General features: G+C 50.1%; 2 protein-coding genes across 8 annotated transcripts in view; both read left to right on the top strand.

The window, feature by feature from the left end:
- RPL31 (ribosomal protein L31) overlaps positions 1-17,474 on the top strand; it is a 311,008-nt gene that overhangs the window by 261,816 nt on the left and 31,718 nt on the right. The gene's annotated exons all lie outside the window — the stretch shown is intronic.
- The window catches only part of NPAS2 (neuronal PAS domain protein 2), a 194,897-nt gene that overhangs the window by 153,801 nt on the left and 23,622 nt on the right, over positions 1-17,474 (top strand). For all 7 annotated transcript variants that reach the window (XM_031441087.2, XM_064481845.1, XM_064481846.1 and 4 more), the window contains 5 exons: positions 2,770-2,890; positions 3,913-4,026; positions 15,272-15,390; positions 16,059-16,141; positions 16,881-16,987. In XM_031441087.2, coding sequence (XP_031296947.1) covers positions 2,770-2,890; positions 3,913-4,026; positions 15,272-15,390; positions 16,059-16,141; positions 16,881-16,987 — 544 coding nt within the window. The remainder of the gene's footprint in view (positions 1-2,769; positions 2,891-3,912; positions 4,027-15,271; positions 15,391-16,058; positions 16,142-16,880; positions 16,988-17,474) is intronic.

Raw genomic sequence — 17,474 nt, 5'->3', positions numbered from 1 at the left:
CGGGAGCCGGGGAGCTGCCGGCCTCCCCCCTCCCTTCACCAGCGGCCACACAGCGTCCACCTTCCTCACACCCCTGGATGCTGACTGCAGGAGGCGAGGGGCTGGGCCTGCTTTGTCGGGCTTCTTGTGGGTGTGGGAAGCAGTGGCTGGCCCACAGCATCTTTGGTTGGATGATGATGCTGGTCGAGTCATCTGGGCCAACTTCCTCTGCGTCTCCCCTTCCCTGGGCCTGTTTGGACTTGGACCACCTCTAACCTGGCTCCTCGTGGTCCCTCGCTGCTCAGGCCACTAGAGGGTCTGAAATACAATCACAGTCCTGCCCTCACCTTCCTCCATGACCCAGGGGATCCACTTGGCTCACAGGCTTATCCCTGATTCCTTTGCAGTCTGCTAAGCCCTGGCCCCACTGCCCTTCCCTGCCCCTCCCACGCCGCTCGCCCCTCCCCCACAGCGCTGTCAAGGCTCCCACGCCCACCCCATACCTACTTTTGTGCAGGCTGTGCCCCTGCCTGGAGCACCCAGCCCACCTGGCGGACATTGTCTGGTCCCCAGAGCCCCCTTGAGGGCCCCTCCCTCTGGGAGCTGTCTCTGGGAGGCTCTCCTGCCCCTCAGTCTTGGATTCGGCAGCCCCTGCTCAGTGTCCTCGGGTGCCTTGTTTTTACTTCCATCACAGCACATGCCAAGTCGTTCATTCAGATCGTCAGCACATTTTTCTTGATGGCCAAACACCATCCGATGTCAGGGGTACAGGGTGAGGCGGGCAAGGGCCCACGTCATCACATGAAGGAACAAGACAACTTCAAGTCGTTCCGTACTTGGTTATGAAACACTCGCCATGCCGGGCATTTACTGAGCGCTCGCTGTGTGACCTTGTATCTGCTCGTGTCGCCCTCATAGCCCCTCATCTTAAGGTCGAGAAAAATGTGGCTTGGAGGGCAGAGGCGGCTGTCACACCCAGCCTCCGGGGCTCTCACCTGCCTGGCCAGTCCCTCCCGGGCTGGACCACCAGGCAAAGATGCGCCCTCCCCCAGCGGGTACAGACAGCAGGACAAGTGCAGTGGAGGGGCACAGGGGCCGGAGCAGCAGGGGGAAGGGCACCATTCTGGGCAAGGTGCTTTCTCAGATAAAGTGACTTCAAAGCCGAGACCTGGACGATGCTCAAGAGTCACTGAACAGGAGAGGATGCAGAGTGTCCCAGCTGAGGGTGCAGTCTGGGACAAGGCCCCAGAGGAAGGAGCAAACCTGGCAAACCGGAGAAAAGGGAGTTTGGGTGCTGGAGAAGGGCCGGGTGGGGGCACAGAGCCCGACGTGTGGATGGAGAGGTTGAGGCTTTGTTCCTGGAGCTGTCGGAAGCCAGCGTCAGGTGGTGACGATCTGATACGAGGCTCCTGGCCGTTGGTGGAGAGCAAATAAGATGGAGACAAAAGTTGACATGGGAAGACTTGTTTGGCCAATTCATTCCCCAGAAGAGATGATGATCTGGATGAGGGTAGAGAAAAAGAGAAGTGAGTGGATCTAAGAGAATTCAAGGGAGGGAAATGTCCCAGCGCTTGGACAGTTTGGATGTGAAGATCGGGGTGGGTGGGGGAGGACAGGTTGCCACGCGGGTGGCTAGCGTGGGCAAGGGGCTGCTAGGCAACATGACGTGGCACCAAGAACACAAGGGAAGGAGAAAAACAGTGATGACATCGGGGGTGTGTGCGGATCTGGGGTCCCTAGGACCATCTGAGTGGCAGTCAGAAGGTTCAGCCAGGGCACCCAGAGCGAGTTGCCTGGATATACAAATTTAAGGTCATACACAGACTGTGTTTGAAGCTGTCAGAGGGGATGAGTTTACTGAAGGAGACAGAGAAACTGATGAAGACCTGCCTGTCTCCTCTCTCTCTGCAGTGTGGTCACCCACCTGCACTGTCCCGTCTGGGAGCCACTGGCCACCTGGCCACATGTGGCTATTTAAATTTTAATGAAAATGATTAATATGAAATACAATGAAAAATTCTGCCTTCAGTCCTACCAGCCCCATTTCAAGTGCTCAGAAACCACGTGGCTGGTGTCTTCCCTAATGGACCATGCAGATTACAGACCATTTCCATGATCACAGACCAGTCTGCTGGACACCATTGGATCTAGACTAAGGGTTGTATTTATTTTGTATCCATGGTGCCCAGGCCCTCAGAAAAAAAAAGGTGGAATTCCTTCAATGAGACACCTTTAGGAAGTAAACAGGCAGCCATTTGCTGGCCTAAAGATCAGAAAAGGAACCCATCCATTCTTTAGGGGCCTTTGGATGAGTCATTGGCCCCACGCTAGGGCCCCATGCTGCCCACACCACCATCCCCACATGCCCCGGCCAGAACGCAGGAGTGTCCGCGCATGGGCTCTCCAGCGAGAGAGGACCCTGCGTGATTATCCAGCTTAACTTCAGTCTTGCTTCTTTCTTGGGCCCGCGGGCAATAGAATAGATGCATTTGAAAACGTCAACCCTTTTAGAATCACTTTGCGGAACACCTGAAACTAACACAACATTGTGAATCAACTAGACGTCAATAAAAATTTTAAAACAATGTTTTAATTTAAAAAAAAAAAGCCTTTTAGATTTACAACTCAGAATTACAGAGTGACAGATTCAGAGTCTTCACAGAAAATCATATCCTGAACTTCTCATTTCAGAAACCAATTCTAAATTGTCACAAAGGTTCAGTTTTTGCTTTTGCTTCTGTTTTTCATCTTCGTTAAGTGTGGACCTTTGTTCTTTCTTTTCTTTTTCAGTCGGATGTCATGGATCAGAATTTGTTAAATTTCCTTCCAGAGCAAGAACATTCAGAAGTTTATAAAATGCTTTCTTCCCATATGCTCCTGACGGATTCCCCCTCCCCAGAATACTTAAAATGTGAGTTTGACTTCACTCGTTTGACAAGCTAGAAAGATAAGAATTCTACTTTTGAAAGAAGGTTAGAATGAATTAAGAAGGCAGGACTAATTTTAAGAATAATTTTCCTTGTGACTCAGAGCATTTCCAAGATCCTTAGAGGTATATTTTAAGTTTAAAGCTAAAACTGGCATTTGGAATATGTAAGCCATTTAACTTTTATGTGGAAAATTTGAGAGCACAGAGCTTAAGCATAATAACTTGCTTCGCTTGTAATACAAGAGATCCCTTTTTTTTTTTTAACATGAGAGTCTTTAAGTCACAAATGGTCAAATGGTACAAAGAAAGATCCGTGAACAGTCGGCTTCTTTTGGAGGACACTATAATGCTAGACGTGTGTGACAGTAAGTGACCAACTGAAAACTGAGTAATTAGATCAAAAATCCAAATTCTCTTCTGAGGCTGTCATCTGGTTATTTATCTACATTTGCAGAATTTATGGAATTTTAAAGTCTCAAAATTGGCAAGCTGGATAGAAGGCTGGCCTTGGTCCCTTGATAAAGCTGAGCCACATGTCACTGAGTGAAGCATGTATGTGGCTGGCGAGACCAAGGTGCCTTGTGCTTGTTCAAGCCCCTAGACCATTTTCCAGGAATAATGTGTCCTGCTGTACACCTGATTTTACTTCAAAGCAAAGTGAAAAGATTAAAGACAGCCGCTCTATGTCAGCAGCTTCATTTTACTATACGGTGAGAAAACAGCCGGAACTAATCAGTGCCGACAGAACCAACCACAGACATCTGTGAGCAAATTAGGGCTAATTGGGTCCAAGTCTGGAATGCAGAATAGCTACAAACTACGGAGGGGAAACACCTATGCGGCAAAGGTTGAAAAACCGTGTCCGAAAGCCAGTCCTCACGTGAGAACTAGCTGCTCTGCATGTTGCCCCGGCCCTGGGAGTCTCACCCGGATGCGGTTGGTTGAGTCTTGAGTCAGTACGATGCTCATCTTCTCTTTCTCTCCTTTTTTCTTGAACGGCCCAGCTGACAACGATTTAGAGTTTTATTGCCATCTTCTCAGAGGCAGCTTGAACCCCAAGGAATTTCCAACTTATGAATACATAAAATTTGTAGGAAATTTTCGCTCTTACAACAATGGTAAGCTTTAATTGTCCCCTAATTGTGGCGAGTGTCTTTTGTCATGCAAATGTACCCCGGGGGCCTGGGAATCACGGAGGGAGGGAGGAGGAGGGAGACTGTGCTTTCCATGTTTGCATTCAGATTCTTGTGTTCCCGAGATGTTTTTGTGCCTGGAAACGTTATCTCCCGTTTGGGAAGCATCCCACACCTGTTTATGTGGGGGCACAAAGTCCCCCCGAAATGCGCATTAGTTGTTGATTTAGTTTCAGGCTAATGGAAGAGTTCTGTGCTGTGAGAAACCACTTACAGTTAATAAAGACCAGGCAGGCTCAGCCAGACAGGGCTTCACTGTGATTTGAAGAGCTATCATCTTGGCTTCTGCATTTTTCTCCCCCTTCTTACAGAACTGCTGGAGCAGGTTTTAACAGACCCAGCATATCAGCCTTCTGCTCAGTCTGGCCCTAATGCACAGTGCATGGTCATTTCATGAGACACTGACCATGTCCAGTAGATGAGCAGTAAAATCTCCCCCAGATAACTCATGGTCCCAGCTCTGGCTGCAACTCTAAACTAGACTTAAAAATGCTCTGTTACACTTTTGACCCAGGCCAAATGGGAATACAGGCCCGATGCCAGAACTTCAGAAACACGGGTGGGTCCCGGCTCACAGCTCCCTGGTGGAGCCTAGCCCAGGGCAGCCTGCATTCTGTTTGCTCCACTCTTCAAAATGCAATGCAAAACATGGAACTTTGAAGGCGCTAACATTTCATAAAGTAGCAGAGATGGGGTAAAAACAGAAGGAATAGACAGGGATTGGTGGAAGAGGACAAGACGAAAGGAGAGAAATAGCAAAGGTGACAAAGATGAGCTCCGGAGATGGCGGGTGGGCAGGGAGGCGACACCAGGGAGCTGACGGTGGCAGGTGACTTGCGCTGCTTTGGTTGCTGTGATTTAACCCTGGACCTACGTCGAGTTTGGAGTTTCCATTAGAAGCAGCCAATGTGACAGCACCGAGTCCTGATGCTCAGGCTACCCGGGAGTTTTCCTCCAGCCTTTAGCTGATCCCTGTTGTATGTGATCTACGTGAATAGACATGCTTTGCCTAAAAGGCTCCAACTCTCTGCTAAACAGCATGGTCCTTTGGGCCCAGTGTTCAGGACTCATGCCTGGTTGATGGGCTCCATGGCCAACTGGGGGCCCTCCTGGAAAGCTCCCCACCAACGGCTCAGTGTGCCCGAGTGGCTGGAAGTGGGGGCAGGTCAGCCCACCCAAGGGGGCCCCTAAAGCTGGGCAAAGCAGGTGAAGCCAAGGCCTGCCCGTGTCTAATCCCACTCATCTGAAAGACTTTCCTGACCCTTGTGAGACAGATGTCTAACGAACCACACCGGTAAATAAACTGACGTAAGAGGTGCTTCATGGGAAACCCAACATGGTGCCAGCCCCGGTGTCATGGTTCCTGGGGGCGGGGGAGGCAGCTCATTACAATGCATGTTCTCCAGGCGTCACTAAAAGATTCCAGCTCGGGGGCTCTGAGGGTGGGGCTGGGACCATGTGGTTGGAAAACCTTGGGGTTCAGATGCAAAGGGTCGTGGATGTCGAGAAACACTGCCTCCTTGTAATACTAAATGCCACCCCATAGGCTCGCTGACGGAGCTCTTCCAGACGACCATACCCTTGACTTAAACATAAGCCGGGGTTTGGAATTTGCTTAAAATGTGTGCTGTGACCATAATGCCAGCGGTCAGGAGGGCAGCTTATCCCTGTTGGTTGCATGCAAGGAAGGCCCCCAGAGGGCCAGGGCTGCGGGAGTCATGGGATGCTGTGTCCCTGTGGCAGCAGCGCCTGCATTTGGTGAAGGGAACCCACCTGTGATTGGCTGGTGAGCGGCGTTATCCTTTGTGAATTCACACCTCCACGGCGTTCATGAAGAGGCTGCTGCAGGAACACCTGAGTTCTTAAAAAAAAAAAAAATTGCTGCTGAGCATCACTTAGAAGTTTCCTGCCCTTTGTCCCATTTTAGCGGATTTCAAGGAACCAACCAGGCTTCTTTGTGAATACCTGAGGTTTTTTTGTTTTGTTTTGTTTTTTAACTAGCAAGGCTTTATTTTCACATCAGGTTGAGACAATGTTTGTTTGCCTGAAAGAATGTGTGGAAATTATGTGTGATTTTTTTTTTTGAAACTGTTACTGCTATAAACACACCGCCTTGAAAGTGGAAAATTTAAAACCGAGAGTTTAAAACCAGAGTGTCTCCCCAGAGCCTATTAAACAAACCAGTCAGGGGTGCTTTCTTGAGATAAGAGTCTCCAAATATAATCGTGGAGAAACTGAGATATCATTCTCACTTGGATTCAAACAGCAAAATAAAAAGTCAGACAAATGAATTCTAAGACGGAACGCTGTGACGTCAGCAGCAGTCAACCCGTTTTGACCTCTAAGTGTGGTTTGACGTAAGAAATCATTCAGATTTGGTTCTGTAGGTTGACTCCTCCGTAAACATTGAACAGTGGGATAACAATCTCAACAGAGGAGGAAACTGTTGCATTAAAGAGTTAAGTCTAACGTGCGCAGGTGGGAAGTGGGGGCCCACCTTCGTAGCCATTCTAAACCTGAGCCATACCCTTAACTTCAGTGCTTTGCTGCCTCCTGCAAATCTAGGTTGAAATGACACAGGCAGATGCGAACGCAGGCCTCTCCCTGCTGCCTGGCGTTCTGCTGGTACGCGATGCCTGTACTGTGCTGATCAGGTATCCTGCATCCATGGACCAGGCTGTTTTTAAGGGTACCCGAGATCTGTTTTAAACCAAGCATGGTAAGACACACAGATGTGGAAATGACTGAGATGAAGGAAGAGGTGGACGCTCACAGATTCCCTGGAAACAGGCACAGCTTGCCGCGGAAGGCCACTGGGGAAGCACCAGGGCAGGCCAGGAACAGAGGCAGCAGGAGGAGACATGGGCAAGGGCCTCTATCAAGGTTTCTGTGGAAAAGAGCAGAAGAGGCATGGTCAGCAGGCTTGGGGTCAGCTGGTTTGACTATTTAGAGCAGGGTCTTGGGTGTAGGAGCTGCCCTGAGTTGTCTGGCCCTGGGGTGATTATGGTAGGTGGATGGTGGCCCAGATTGTGGAGGAGATGGTTGGTGGAGGAGATGGTTGGGGGCGTGAGTGCTGGATGGGTTGGTTTACATGTGAAAGGAACACCAGAAGTGAGTTGTCTGCTATCTCTAGGAGCTGGCTGGCCCTGGGAGGCGCAGTTCCTCTGGGTCAGCAAGGCCCCAAATGTCAAAGCATCCGACACAGAAACTAGAAACAAGATTATTACACAAGCCACCTCTCGCACCTTCCCTGAGGTCCCGGGCAGGCACAGGTTAAGAATGGAAGGAATATGACCATGAACATCGGTTTTGTTTTTGTTTTTCTTTTTTTATTTTGTGGGGGAAGGTAATTAGGTTTACTTATTTGTTAATTTTTTTTTTTTTTTGAGGAGGTGCTGGGGATTGAACCCAGGACCTTGTGTATGCTAAGCACGCGCTCTACCACTGAGCTACACCCTCCCCCATGGTTTTGTTTTAATAGAATACCTGCTCCGACTTCACAGAACGAGGCAGGAGACCCTGCTTTGGTCCAGTACCATGAAAAGTCCTAACATTTCTGTTGGGCTGATTACTTTGAGGAGAATTGTATAGTACATTTTTTTTTAATATTTATGTATTATTGGGGGAGGCAGGTAATTAGGCTTTTGTTTGTTTGTTTGTTTGTTTAATGGAGGTATTGGGGATTGAACCCAGGACCTTACGTGCATGCTAAGCACACACTCTGTCACTGAGCTGTACCCTCCCCCTATGGCTGGTGCATTCTTATTTGTTGGCTGTCGAGAGGAAATAATGAATTGGAAAGGACAGGGACCTTTATTCATCTGTGGACTCACCACACCCCTTGCTGGGCCCACACAGTCCATGCCTGGCATGTAAATGAGGGCCTGACAGAAGTAGGTTGACCTAGACCGAGGCTCCGCGTCCTTGGCCCCGGACGCACAGGTGGTGGGCTGAGTCAGGATTCAGGTCAAAGACTTCTGACTCATGGGAAAGTAACACTCTTCCCTGGGAGCTGAGGACCAGCTCTCCTGGACGGAGCCGGAAGGACATGCCAGGATGGAGCAGCAACTCCCTGGAGGGGCCCCCCCCCGACTTCTTTGGCCTTAAATCCAAAGTGAGGATTAAATCCACGTCTGTCATGCTGGGTAAACTGGAGTGTGTGTCCCTTCTGGTGCCCTGTGAGTGGTCGACGCTGGCAGGCCTCCTTAGCAGCACTGAGTGGTCAGGGAAGTTGGTCTCTGGCCTCCAACTCAGCCTCCGTCAAGATCCCCTCCCACCTGGGCTCTCTGGGCATTCAGAGGCCAGCAGCCCCTTCCCGACGTCTTACCAGCCCATTTTACAAATCTGTTACAGGAAAACAGGGCACAAGAGGATGGCTGTGTCCCAGGTCTCCACCGAGTCCCTGGGATGCAAGTGTGGGTCCTTGGCTTCGCGCAGGAAGGAATTCAAGAGTGAGGGGGGTCCATCTCACTCAGAAGGGAGAGCGGCCACAAGGTGTGGGGTTGTGAGTTTTTATCGGCTTCATATGCTAACAAGTGGGAGGATTAGTCCAAGTACTTTGAGGAAGGGATGGGGATTCCCAGGATCTGGGCCACCACCCACTCTTTTGACAGCCTCAGAACCGTCCTGTCACCTGTGGGAGTGCCAGTCACCATGCTAATATATTTCAGTGAGCGTACAGTGAAGCTCAAGGTCGACTGGAAGCCAAATCTTCCGCTGTCTTGGGCCTCAAGGCCTGTTGGGAGTTGAATTTTCTGCCGCCTCAGTGTTAACTGCTGCGACATTCCTTGAATGGCTGTGCCCTGCCCCTTCCCTCCTGTCTCAGGTAGATGGAACCAAGGCCGACAGGTGCTAGCTGCTACCCAGACTCACATCTGTAGGAACCCTTGGGCCTTAAGCTAAAAGGCCCAGAGTGAAATGTGGAGGCTTCGGGGCAGGGAAGAGAGAGTGAGGCCAAGCCAGAGAGGAGACCCTTAAGTCATGTAGATGACAATGCCATCTGCTTGCGTGCTCAGGGTCCATGTGGCTCTGTGACCGGGGGAAGCGGGGGCGGGGACAAAGCGCCTTCGCCCTTGTTGAAGAGATTAAACTCTCTAAATGGACGTTTCCTGATTCATTCTTCAGTTGTGCCACCCCCTGTCCCCCAGCCCCGGTCCCTTTGCCAACACAGCAACCATGGCCCCAGTACTTGAGCAAACTGGAACCTCCCTCCCCCTATGTCTGCACCTCTTGGTCTGCCCTCAGGATGCCATCCCTTGCTGAGGACGTTCTAGGGGAGCTCAGACAGGACATCACAGCTTTATGCTAGATTTTTAATCAATGTGAAGACATGTGTATCAGAAACTGGACAAGAAAGTCGTTTTCTTCGAATTGCAAAAAAAAGCTCCCTGAAGGAGTCTGAACTGGGACCTGGAACCACGGGTCTCATCCTCTCCCCATGAAAAGCCAACTCTCTGACCCTGGCTGTGTGGCCGGAGCCCTGGGGTGGATGGACCACCCGTCAGAACAGCCCCTGGGCCGCCTCCTATCTGCACATTGTTTCCAGGATAGAGTTGAAACAAAATTACCATTTCGGGGCTGTTTGTCCAGTAGCAGATTTTTTAAAATGCTTTCGCCCTTCCATCTTTTTACTTCTCCGATTGAATAGAGGAGCCCATGGGGCTTTCCCGACCTCCACCCAAGTCCTGCAGATCCAGCCACACTACTGTTATGGGGAGGGACCCGAGCAGGTGGTTTTCAAAGGCGTGATGAATAGTCTTGGCTTGAAGGGGTCCTGATAAGCAGACCCCAAGTCCTGAAAGAACCTTGTGCCGGGAAGGCCGTCCTCTCTGGGAGTCTGACCTCCTCCCCCAGACTTGGATTTCAGTGTGCCTCTGACTGAAATCCAGAAAGCAGTATTTCAAAAGTGGTTGGTGTGGTTCCAAATAGGTCACCCTCAGCAAACACTCCACTCTGGGCTTTCCAGAAACCACACACCAGAGGATAAAAGTTTCCCTGCCCTCATTTTACCTACTCGCCTCAAACCACACGAGCAGATTTGAGAAGCTGGCAGAAGTGGATGCTTTCCAGCTTTCAGCACTTGATTCCGTGCGTTCCATGGGATTTCTGGAGGCTGCCTCACTTTGCGGCTTTGAGGAGGTGGAGACGGGGTGGGTGTTGGGTTTTGTTTTTTCCCCTGAGCTGAATTGAGAGCTCTCACTTAAAGGAACTAACCGAGTACCCCCCAGACCTCACTGGGGATGGGATCATGAGTTCTGCACGGAGGGACAGCTTCGTGGAGAAAAGTCTGATCTATCCCATCCCAGGCTCCCAAGAATAAGAAGCAGAGCGTCCCCTGTACCCGGACAAGGAGGCACCGCGTCCTTCTGCAGCGGGGTCATTGCTGCCAGATTAGATTGCAGAGGAATCATGATCAAGAACAAATTGTTACCCAAGGGCATTGCCCTGCGTGAGCATCTTCATTATTAAAACGGAGCAGCAGAGGGGGAGGGTACAGCTCAAGTGGTAGAGCGCATGCTTAGCGTGCATGAGGTCCTGGGTACAATCCCCAGTATCTCTTCTAAAATAAATACATAAATCTAATTACCTCCCTCCTCTGCACCCCCCAAAAAAATTAAAATAAAAAAAAAATAAAACGGAACAGTGAGGGATGGTCAGACCTTTATCAGCCACATCTTTCTGCTTGTGTCAGCCCGGGAGTGGGAACTTTTGTACAGGTTGTCCAATAATTGTGCTAAAAATGTGCACAAGATATCCCCTTGGAGGACAGGGTCCGAGGGCCTGGAGGAAGTTCACTTCCTGAGCCTCCCATAATCTGGCCCGGTCCACATCAGCCATCTGGTGGAGATCTTATCCATATGCCATTACAAGCTTCTGGCCCTGAAAAAAAAACCTCATTTGAATTGATGAGTGCCAGGGGAAAGAAGAAATCTAAGACAGACATGTATTTTCCCATTAGGGTAATTTTTTTTTTTTTCAATCCAGCACATTGCAAACCCCCAGCTCCCTCGTGTGGCTCTCAGCCTCCCTCCGATGTCGATCTTTTTTCCAAATACCAAAACGAACTGGCAGCAAGGAGTGAAGAACCCATATGACCCCAGCAAGCCGGGTGGGGGCCCGGGCCAGGAACCACAAAGCAGCCCTCTGTTACCGCTCTCCCAAGAGCCCTGTCACCTGGCTGGTTCTTCGCAAGACATCGGGAAAACATGCTGTAAAAAAAGGAAAAAAAAAAAAGAGTCTGAAAAGAGTGCAGAATTAGTGGGAGATGATTTCTCATGAAGGTGTAGGACATTAATTTTCCCTCGACAGTCCAGCTCTCCAGCCCAAACATTTTGGATGTTTATCACAAACGAGATTTAGGAATTTCTTCTTCCTTTAGTGAGTATCCTCATTGACTGTTTCCCGTCTTCCCAGGCGCCTACCGGTTTTGTTTCTGGTTTGTTCCCAAAAGTGCTGAGAAAGCTGTTTGTCACACTCCTTGTGGACCCTTCGTGTGTTTTTCTACAGCTGTTCCTACTCACTTATCCCGAGCCGGCTCTGATCGGAACAGTTCATCATGTGGGCCTGATGGCTGAGCCGGTGCTGAGGAAGGGTGTCAGTCCATCTTTCTCCATTTCTTCTGTCGCCATCCCTGCCTCCTCCTCCTCCATCTTTCCTAAGCCCTTGGGAAACATGTCCCCATGCCCTGTTCGGTCTCCCTGCCCCTCAATCTCCTTGTGCCCTTGTCGTGGCTGATTTGGGAGCTCCCTTTTGTCACCAGGCAGCCTTGGAAGCCAACCCCAGGTGCCAAGTGAGACAGACATTATCATTCTTATCCTCGGGGAGAACCTTGGGGCTCTGTTTTGTTTTGTTTTGTTTTTTGGAATCCTAAGAACTCCAGCCCAAGGCAAAATTCTTTCAGGTTTTCTGAAGTCAGTCTTCAGTGTTGAAAGGTGCAGGAACAAAGAAGGGACTTGATAACCCCGTAGACCCTTTGACTAGGAAGACCTAGAGCCCCATCCTGCATCTCTCCGAGCATGAGGCTCACATCGGGCACTTGCACTGTTTTTCACGGAGTGGTGATGGCTGTGTACTGGTTTGCAGCAAAGCTTGCCCCGGTGTCCTCCTGACCAGTGTGAATGCATCAGATGGCAGAGAGCTAGCCTGGGCACCATTGGCACCAAAACCATGTCCACAGTCCGTGGGCCACACTCCCACAGCGAGCCCGCCCCCAGCGGCACCAGGCTGGGCTATGGAAGGGAAGCCACCTTGGGGTCTCAAGGTCTGTGCATTGGTTACTGGCGAGGATCAGAAGGTCTCTTCCTGACCTGGGCTGTAAGCTGTGATATGGATGTGAGATGAAAGGTCATCTCATGAGAAAGTTGTTCAGTAAATCCATGTTGAGCACCTGATGCTGGGGCCAAGACGCCTGCTCGGAGCTGCAGACGGAGAAAATTCCGCCTGGCTCCCATTGTGGGGAAGCCTATCTTTAGCTTTGGGCCAGAGTAAGATCACTGTTGAGTATGATGACTTTGGGGTTGGGGGGTCTGTCATGAGCGGTAATCACTTTCTCCCTGTCACGCATGCTGTGTGTGTGTGTGTGTAGAGGACGGGGCTGGGGGGAGGAGAAGCCTGGAAGCAGAGATCTGATAAAACCAAGACACTGAGTGGTTAATCCTTCTGAGAGGCTTGGGAAGCCAGCTGTAATTAGATCTATTTTTTTTCTATTAACTTAAATCAAAACAACTAATTAAATCCTTAATTAATGTTTTTAAACTACCTTGGGAGAGACGTGCCAGAGAAATTCCTCTAAGTGCTCCATATTACTCGGGGGTCCCAGGGCGCAGCAGGCACGTCGACTCTAGAATGTGCGCGAAGGCTCACGCTGTGAGTACGAGTCATTTCAGACACAACCGGCGAAACGCGTGAAGTGTCTCCCTCTTGGCTTCCCCCTTGCCCTCTGTCACAGCTTTCATCCCTGATTGACTTCCACCTCTGATCAAGCCCTCAGCTGCTTCCGGCTGGGGGGCAAGCTGGTTTAGAAGAGGAGTTTGCTCCGTGTCGGGCCCCCCTGTAAACTACCTCGCTTATCAAGTGCAGACTGTAAGCAATAACGAAATCTCCCTCCTGGGGTGCACATTCATCTTTAAGTTGTAAAAGGTTCATCTTCCACGTTATAAAAGGGCTGATAAAACCACCTTGGGAGGCAGCCAGGCCAACAGTAAGGTCTGCAAAACACCCACTTAAATTTCCATGATCCGAGCCTCTGCCCCTTGGAGAAGTTGTCGTGGGCTGGTGTTTCCCACTCGGAGCTCTTTCTGTCCCACCTCCTCACGGTAAATCACCCAGGAAGGGCACTCACTGACAGATCATGTGAATTTAGCGGCCAAAGGACCACTCAAAACGAGGCTCATGGCTTAGAGACAGTTTAAAGAGACTTTCTCTTAAATTTCTAGGAAGCCCTCGGAAGTTCACTTGGTGGCTCTCGATACCCGGAAGGAGAAGGGAGGATTTTGTTAGGTTGTTATCGGGCGGGTGATGTCTCTTAGGTTCAAGCAAAGAGGATATTTCACATCTGGGGAATTTTTTAATGTCTTTTTTTTAATTACACAGATGTTCACAGCTGCAGACCCTCCCCTGATGTGGAGTTGTTTCCTCTCCCTTGATAAGTTCCTTGGCTCACCCTGCAGATGAATCCACAATGATCTAAGCCAGTGACTGACAGATGTAAACTCTCCTGGGCCCACTGTTTGTTTGTTTTTTTTCTCTTAACCCACATTATATTCTTGTTTGGAAATGTTTATTGGTATTTCTGTGAATGCTTTTGGAGAGTGCGTTTGGTAGAAATGAATTTATTCATGGTAGTGGGTGGAAGGCCACCATAGAGAGAAGACTCAGTCCAGAAAGAATCACTTAGAAACTTACAAACACATAAAATAAAAAACGACTGGAAAGCCCAAATCCAAGGAAAAATCGTGCAGACTTCCTTTCAGAATGCAGTTAGTTTTCCGGTGCTTGGTGTGTTCTCAGACTGGAAAACATAACTGCGTTTTGGTCTACACGTTCAGAACTGCACCGGGGATATAATCAACTACATTTTAAACAGAGCAAGCAGTTGTGCAGATCATCTAGAATAGTGAACCTCAGCCCCCGCCGCATGTTAGTAATTCTGGGCAGCTTTTCAAAGTGCTGGTGCCTGGGCTTCACCCCGAGTTTCTGAATGAGCGGATCTGGGATGGGCCCTGAGCGACCCTGTGGAAGGTCCTGGGGAATCTGGTGAGAATTCCATGCACACAGTAAGTTGACTTTTCTCATATTTACCAGGGCTCTTCACCCCCTTCTGTCTCCCACCCTCAGCAAACTCCACTTAACATGGCAGGATGTTTCTCTGACCCAGAAGGTAAAGCAGTTTTTCACAGTCACCCTGAAGATAGGTGTATGGCTCCCAGGGAAACTGCTGCTGATCCCAGGTGGTACCTCCGCAGCCAGCCTCTGGGGGCCTGGTCTCAGCATCCCAGAGGGCGGGAGCCCAGAGCACCAGGAAAGTCACCAAGATTTCTGAGACTGCACGGGACACCATGAGCAGGCTTTGTCACCTGTGCAGCGCCACAGAGCTAGCGAGTTTAGCTCTGGACACTGTGTACCTGTGGGGATCACCCTGAATCCTGAGGCCACGGCCTCAGTAGCCCCAGCCAGGCCCCTGCATCAGCCTGGGCTCGGAGGGGGAGTTTCGGGGCAGGAGCCATCAAATCCCAGGTGTGCCGCTCCAGGGCGGGAGCAGGGGGTGGTCACCGTATTTCGAGACACCACTGCTTTCCCTGAGCTCATGAGCATCAGTAACACCATCTGACTGTGGAACTCACCCTTAAAATGCTGGCTGAAGTGTGTTTCCAGGCCCTTCTGCAGAACAGGGCTGTCTGCTTGTTTTGCAGCAGATTTTTCCCAGCACCGTCATCCAGGTGGCTGCAGGACTAGGGGAAGTGAGAGACAGAGGAGTTCTTACTCGAATTCCAGCTCTGTTTGGCTTTGGGCGAGTTGCTTCACAGCCTGAGGCTCAGTTTGCTCTGTGATGGGATGAGGTAGCACCTTCCTCCCCAGGTTGCCGTGAGAATGACATAGTGCCTGCACACAGACTGGCTCAGGAGGGCCCGGAGGGCTTGGCGCTAACCTGTGTCTCCTCCTCTCCGCCCAGTGCCCAGCCCCTCCTGTAATGGCTTCGACAGCGCCCTTTCCAGGCCTTGCCGAGTGTCTCTGGGAAAAGAGGTCTGCTTCATCGCTACTGTTCGTCTGGCTACACCACAGTTCTTAAAGGCAAGTACCTGGAGAGAATTTATCATGCGGAATGATCACGGCTGAGTCACATTTAGTTATATTCAATTCATCTCCTTTATGGGAAAGCGCAAGATTACAAGGAGGTAGTCACCGACTTTGAATATGCTAAACGCCTGGTGCCTGGACCATGACAGCCCACGGGCTCTTACCTCTGACTTCGGCTTCCCGCGAGCTGGTTTGTTTGCAGGCAGCATCAATTGCCGTTCAGCCCACAGAGATGCTCTTTGAGAACTCTGTAAACCTCCCTACCCTGCATGCCAACGTGGGTACCACTCGGCAGGCAGACGTGAGAGGGCTGGTCTGGAGTCTCTCATCTGTGATTGCTTTAACATTGATGGCAGGAGTGTTGACTTAAATTCGTCATTCAGACTCAGATGAAAAGCCATTTTCCACATGTTTACCACACGTCTAGATACTGGGAAGGGAGTGGTGTGACATTTTGGCTCTTAGTTATTTTTCCCCAGCTCGTGAAATAAATTTAGCCTCAGCTAATACTGAAATTAGCCGCAGATGGTGAGTTTCAGTCCAGCACAATTTGGAGACTTGCTCTAAATGATTTTCACTTCTGTCACCGACCATGCATCCTTCAGCAAACCGGGGGTGAGCATCTGGCATCCCAAGCCATCTTTTTTCTCCTTCTGATACAGGAAATGTGCATAGTTGACGAACCTTTAGAGGAATTCACTTCAAGGCACAGCTTGGAATGGAAATTTTTATTTCTGGATCACAGGTTTGTGAAACGAAAAACATTTGCGTTGGGCCCTTCTCGAGTGCTTGTTTGTGTGAGCCAGGTTCTTCTTGAGGGAAGAAAGTCAGAGCCTGGTCCCTTTGAGGAGAAGGGTGCTCTGGCAGTGGGAAAAGTGGTACCCAGCCAAGGGGCAGGAGGGTTCCCTTGACTGCATTTGCCCCATCCGTGGATGTGTTTTGGGTGTGGGTCAGAGCATCTCAGGAGAGCCAGGCTCCACAGCCCCGGACCTCCTTGGGACACCCCCACCCTCTCCCTGACTTGGGACCATCTCCAGCTCCCATCAGGCAGGAGCAGATGTGAGAGGAAACTCTCATCTTATTTCTTTCAACACACTTTTGTCCCTTTAGCCCAGTCTTCTTTGTTTTGTAACATTATTCACAGTTTAAGAATAGAGCTCTCCCCTCCCCACCCTTTAACATTTTTATTACACTTTGCAGCTAGGCTGACCCAATCTCTAGCTGTTCCGCATCACTCGGGAGTGATAACGCTTACAATGATCAGGGCCAGGTTATGGCAAGGGAACCAGTATCTAAATGCCCCCAAATTTGAGCACTTTGGAAAACACAGCCTCTCCTGTTATGACCATTGCAAAATTGTTTTCCTGCCCTTATTCTTGAGAAATGAGGTCCAGGTGGATCGGGAAACTTGCAGACCACACCTTCGGCCGCCACGGCGAGCCCTGGGTGCTGCTTCTCTGAATGACCCCTGTTGGTCTTGGCAGAGCCCCTCCAATCATAGGATACCTGCCTTTTGAAGTTCTGGGAACCTCCGGCTATGACTACTACCACGTCGATGACCTGGAGCTCCTGGCCAGGTGCCACCAGCACTGTGAGTACCACGACCGCCCCAGCGGAAGGGCCCCGGCCCTCTCCATGGGGCCTGACGTCAGGGATCGTAGGTTCCAGAAGTCAGCGTATCACTTGGTTTCTTCTGAGGCAGAGGACTTCGTCTTCTCTGAGATGATCTAGGAGTCGGTGGAGGTCCTTGACTGGATTCTCCCACTTTTTTTTTTTTCATTTTTCAAATTGAAGTATAGTGATTTACAGTGTTTCTGGTGCCAATTCCCCCATGTTTTGCTTTTACCCGGAGCTGACTTTGCTCTGCCTCCTCCACCCCAGCATCTCCCCAGCCGCCCTCAGATGGGCAAGCTATTTGCTCTCGTTTATGAAACAAAGGTGACACTGCTAGGTTTTTTGTTTTGTTTTTGGTGGTTTTGGGGGTTTTTTTTAACTTTTTTTATTGAGTTATAGTCATTTTACAATGTTGTGTCAAATTCCAGTGTAGAGCATAATTTTTCAGTTATACATGAACATAC

This window comes from Camelus dromedarius, chromosome 33 (assembly GCF_036321535.1).
Source record: "Camelus dromedarius isolate mCamDro1 chromosome 33, mCamDro1.pat, whole genome shotgun sequence".
In the NCBI taxonomy this organism is placed as follows: domain Eukaryota; kingdom Metazoa; phylum Chordata; class Mammalia; order Artiodactyla; family Camelidae; genus Camelus; species Camelus dromedarius.
The sequence above is the reverse complement of the archived record's forward strand: the minus strand, read 5'-3'. Positions and strand labels throughout refer to the sequence as shown.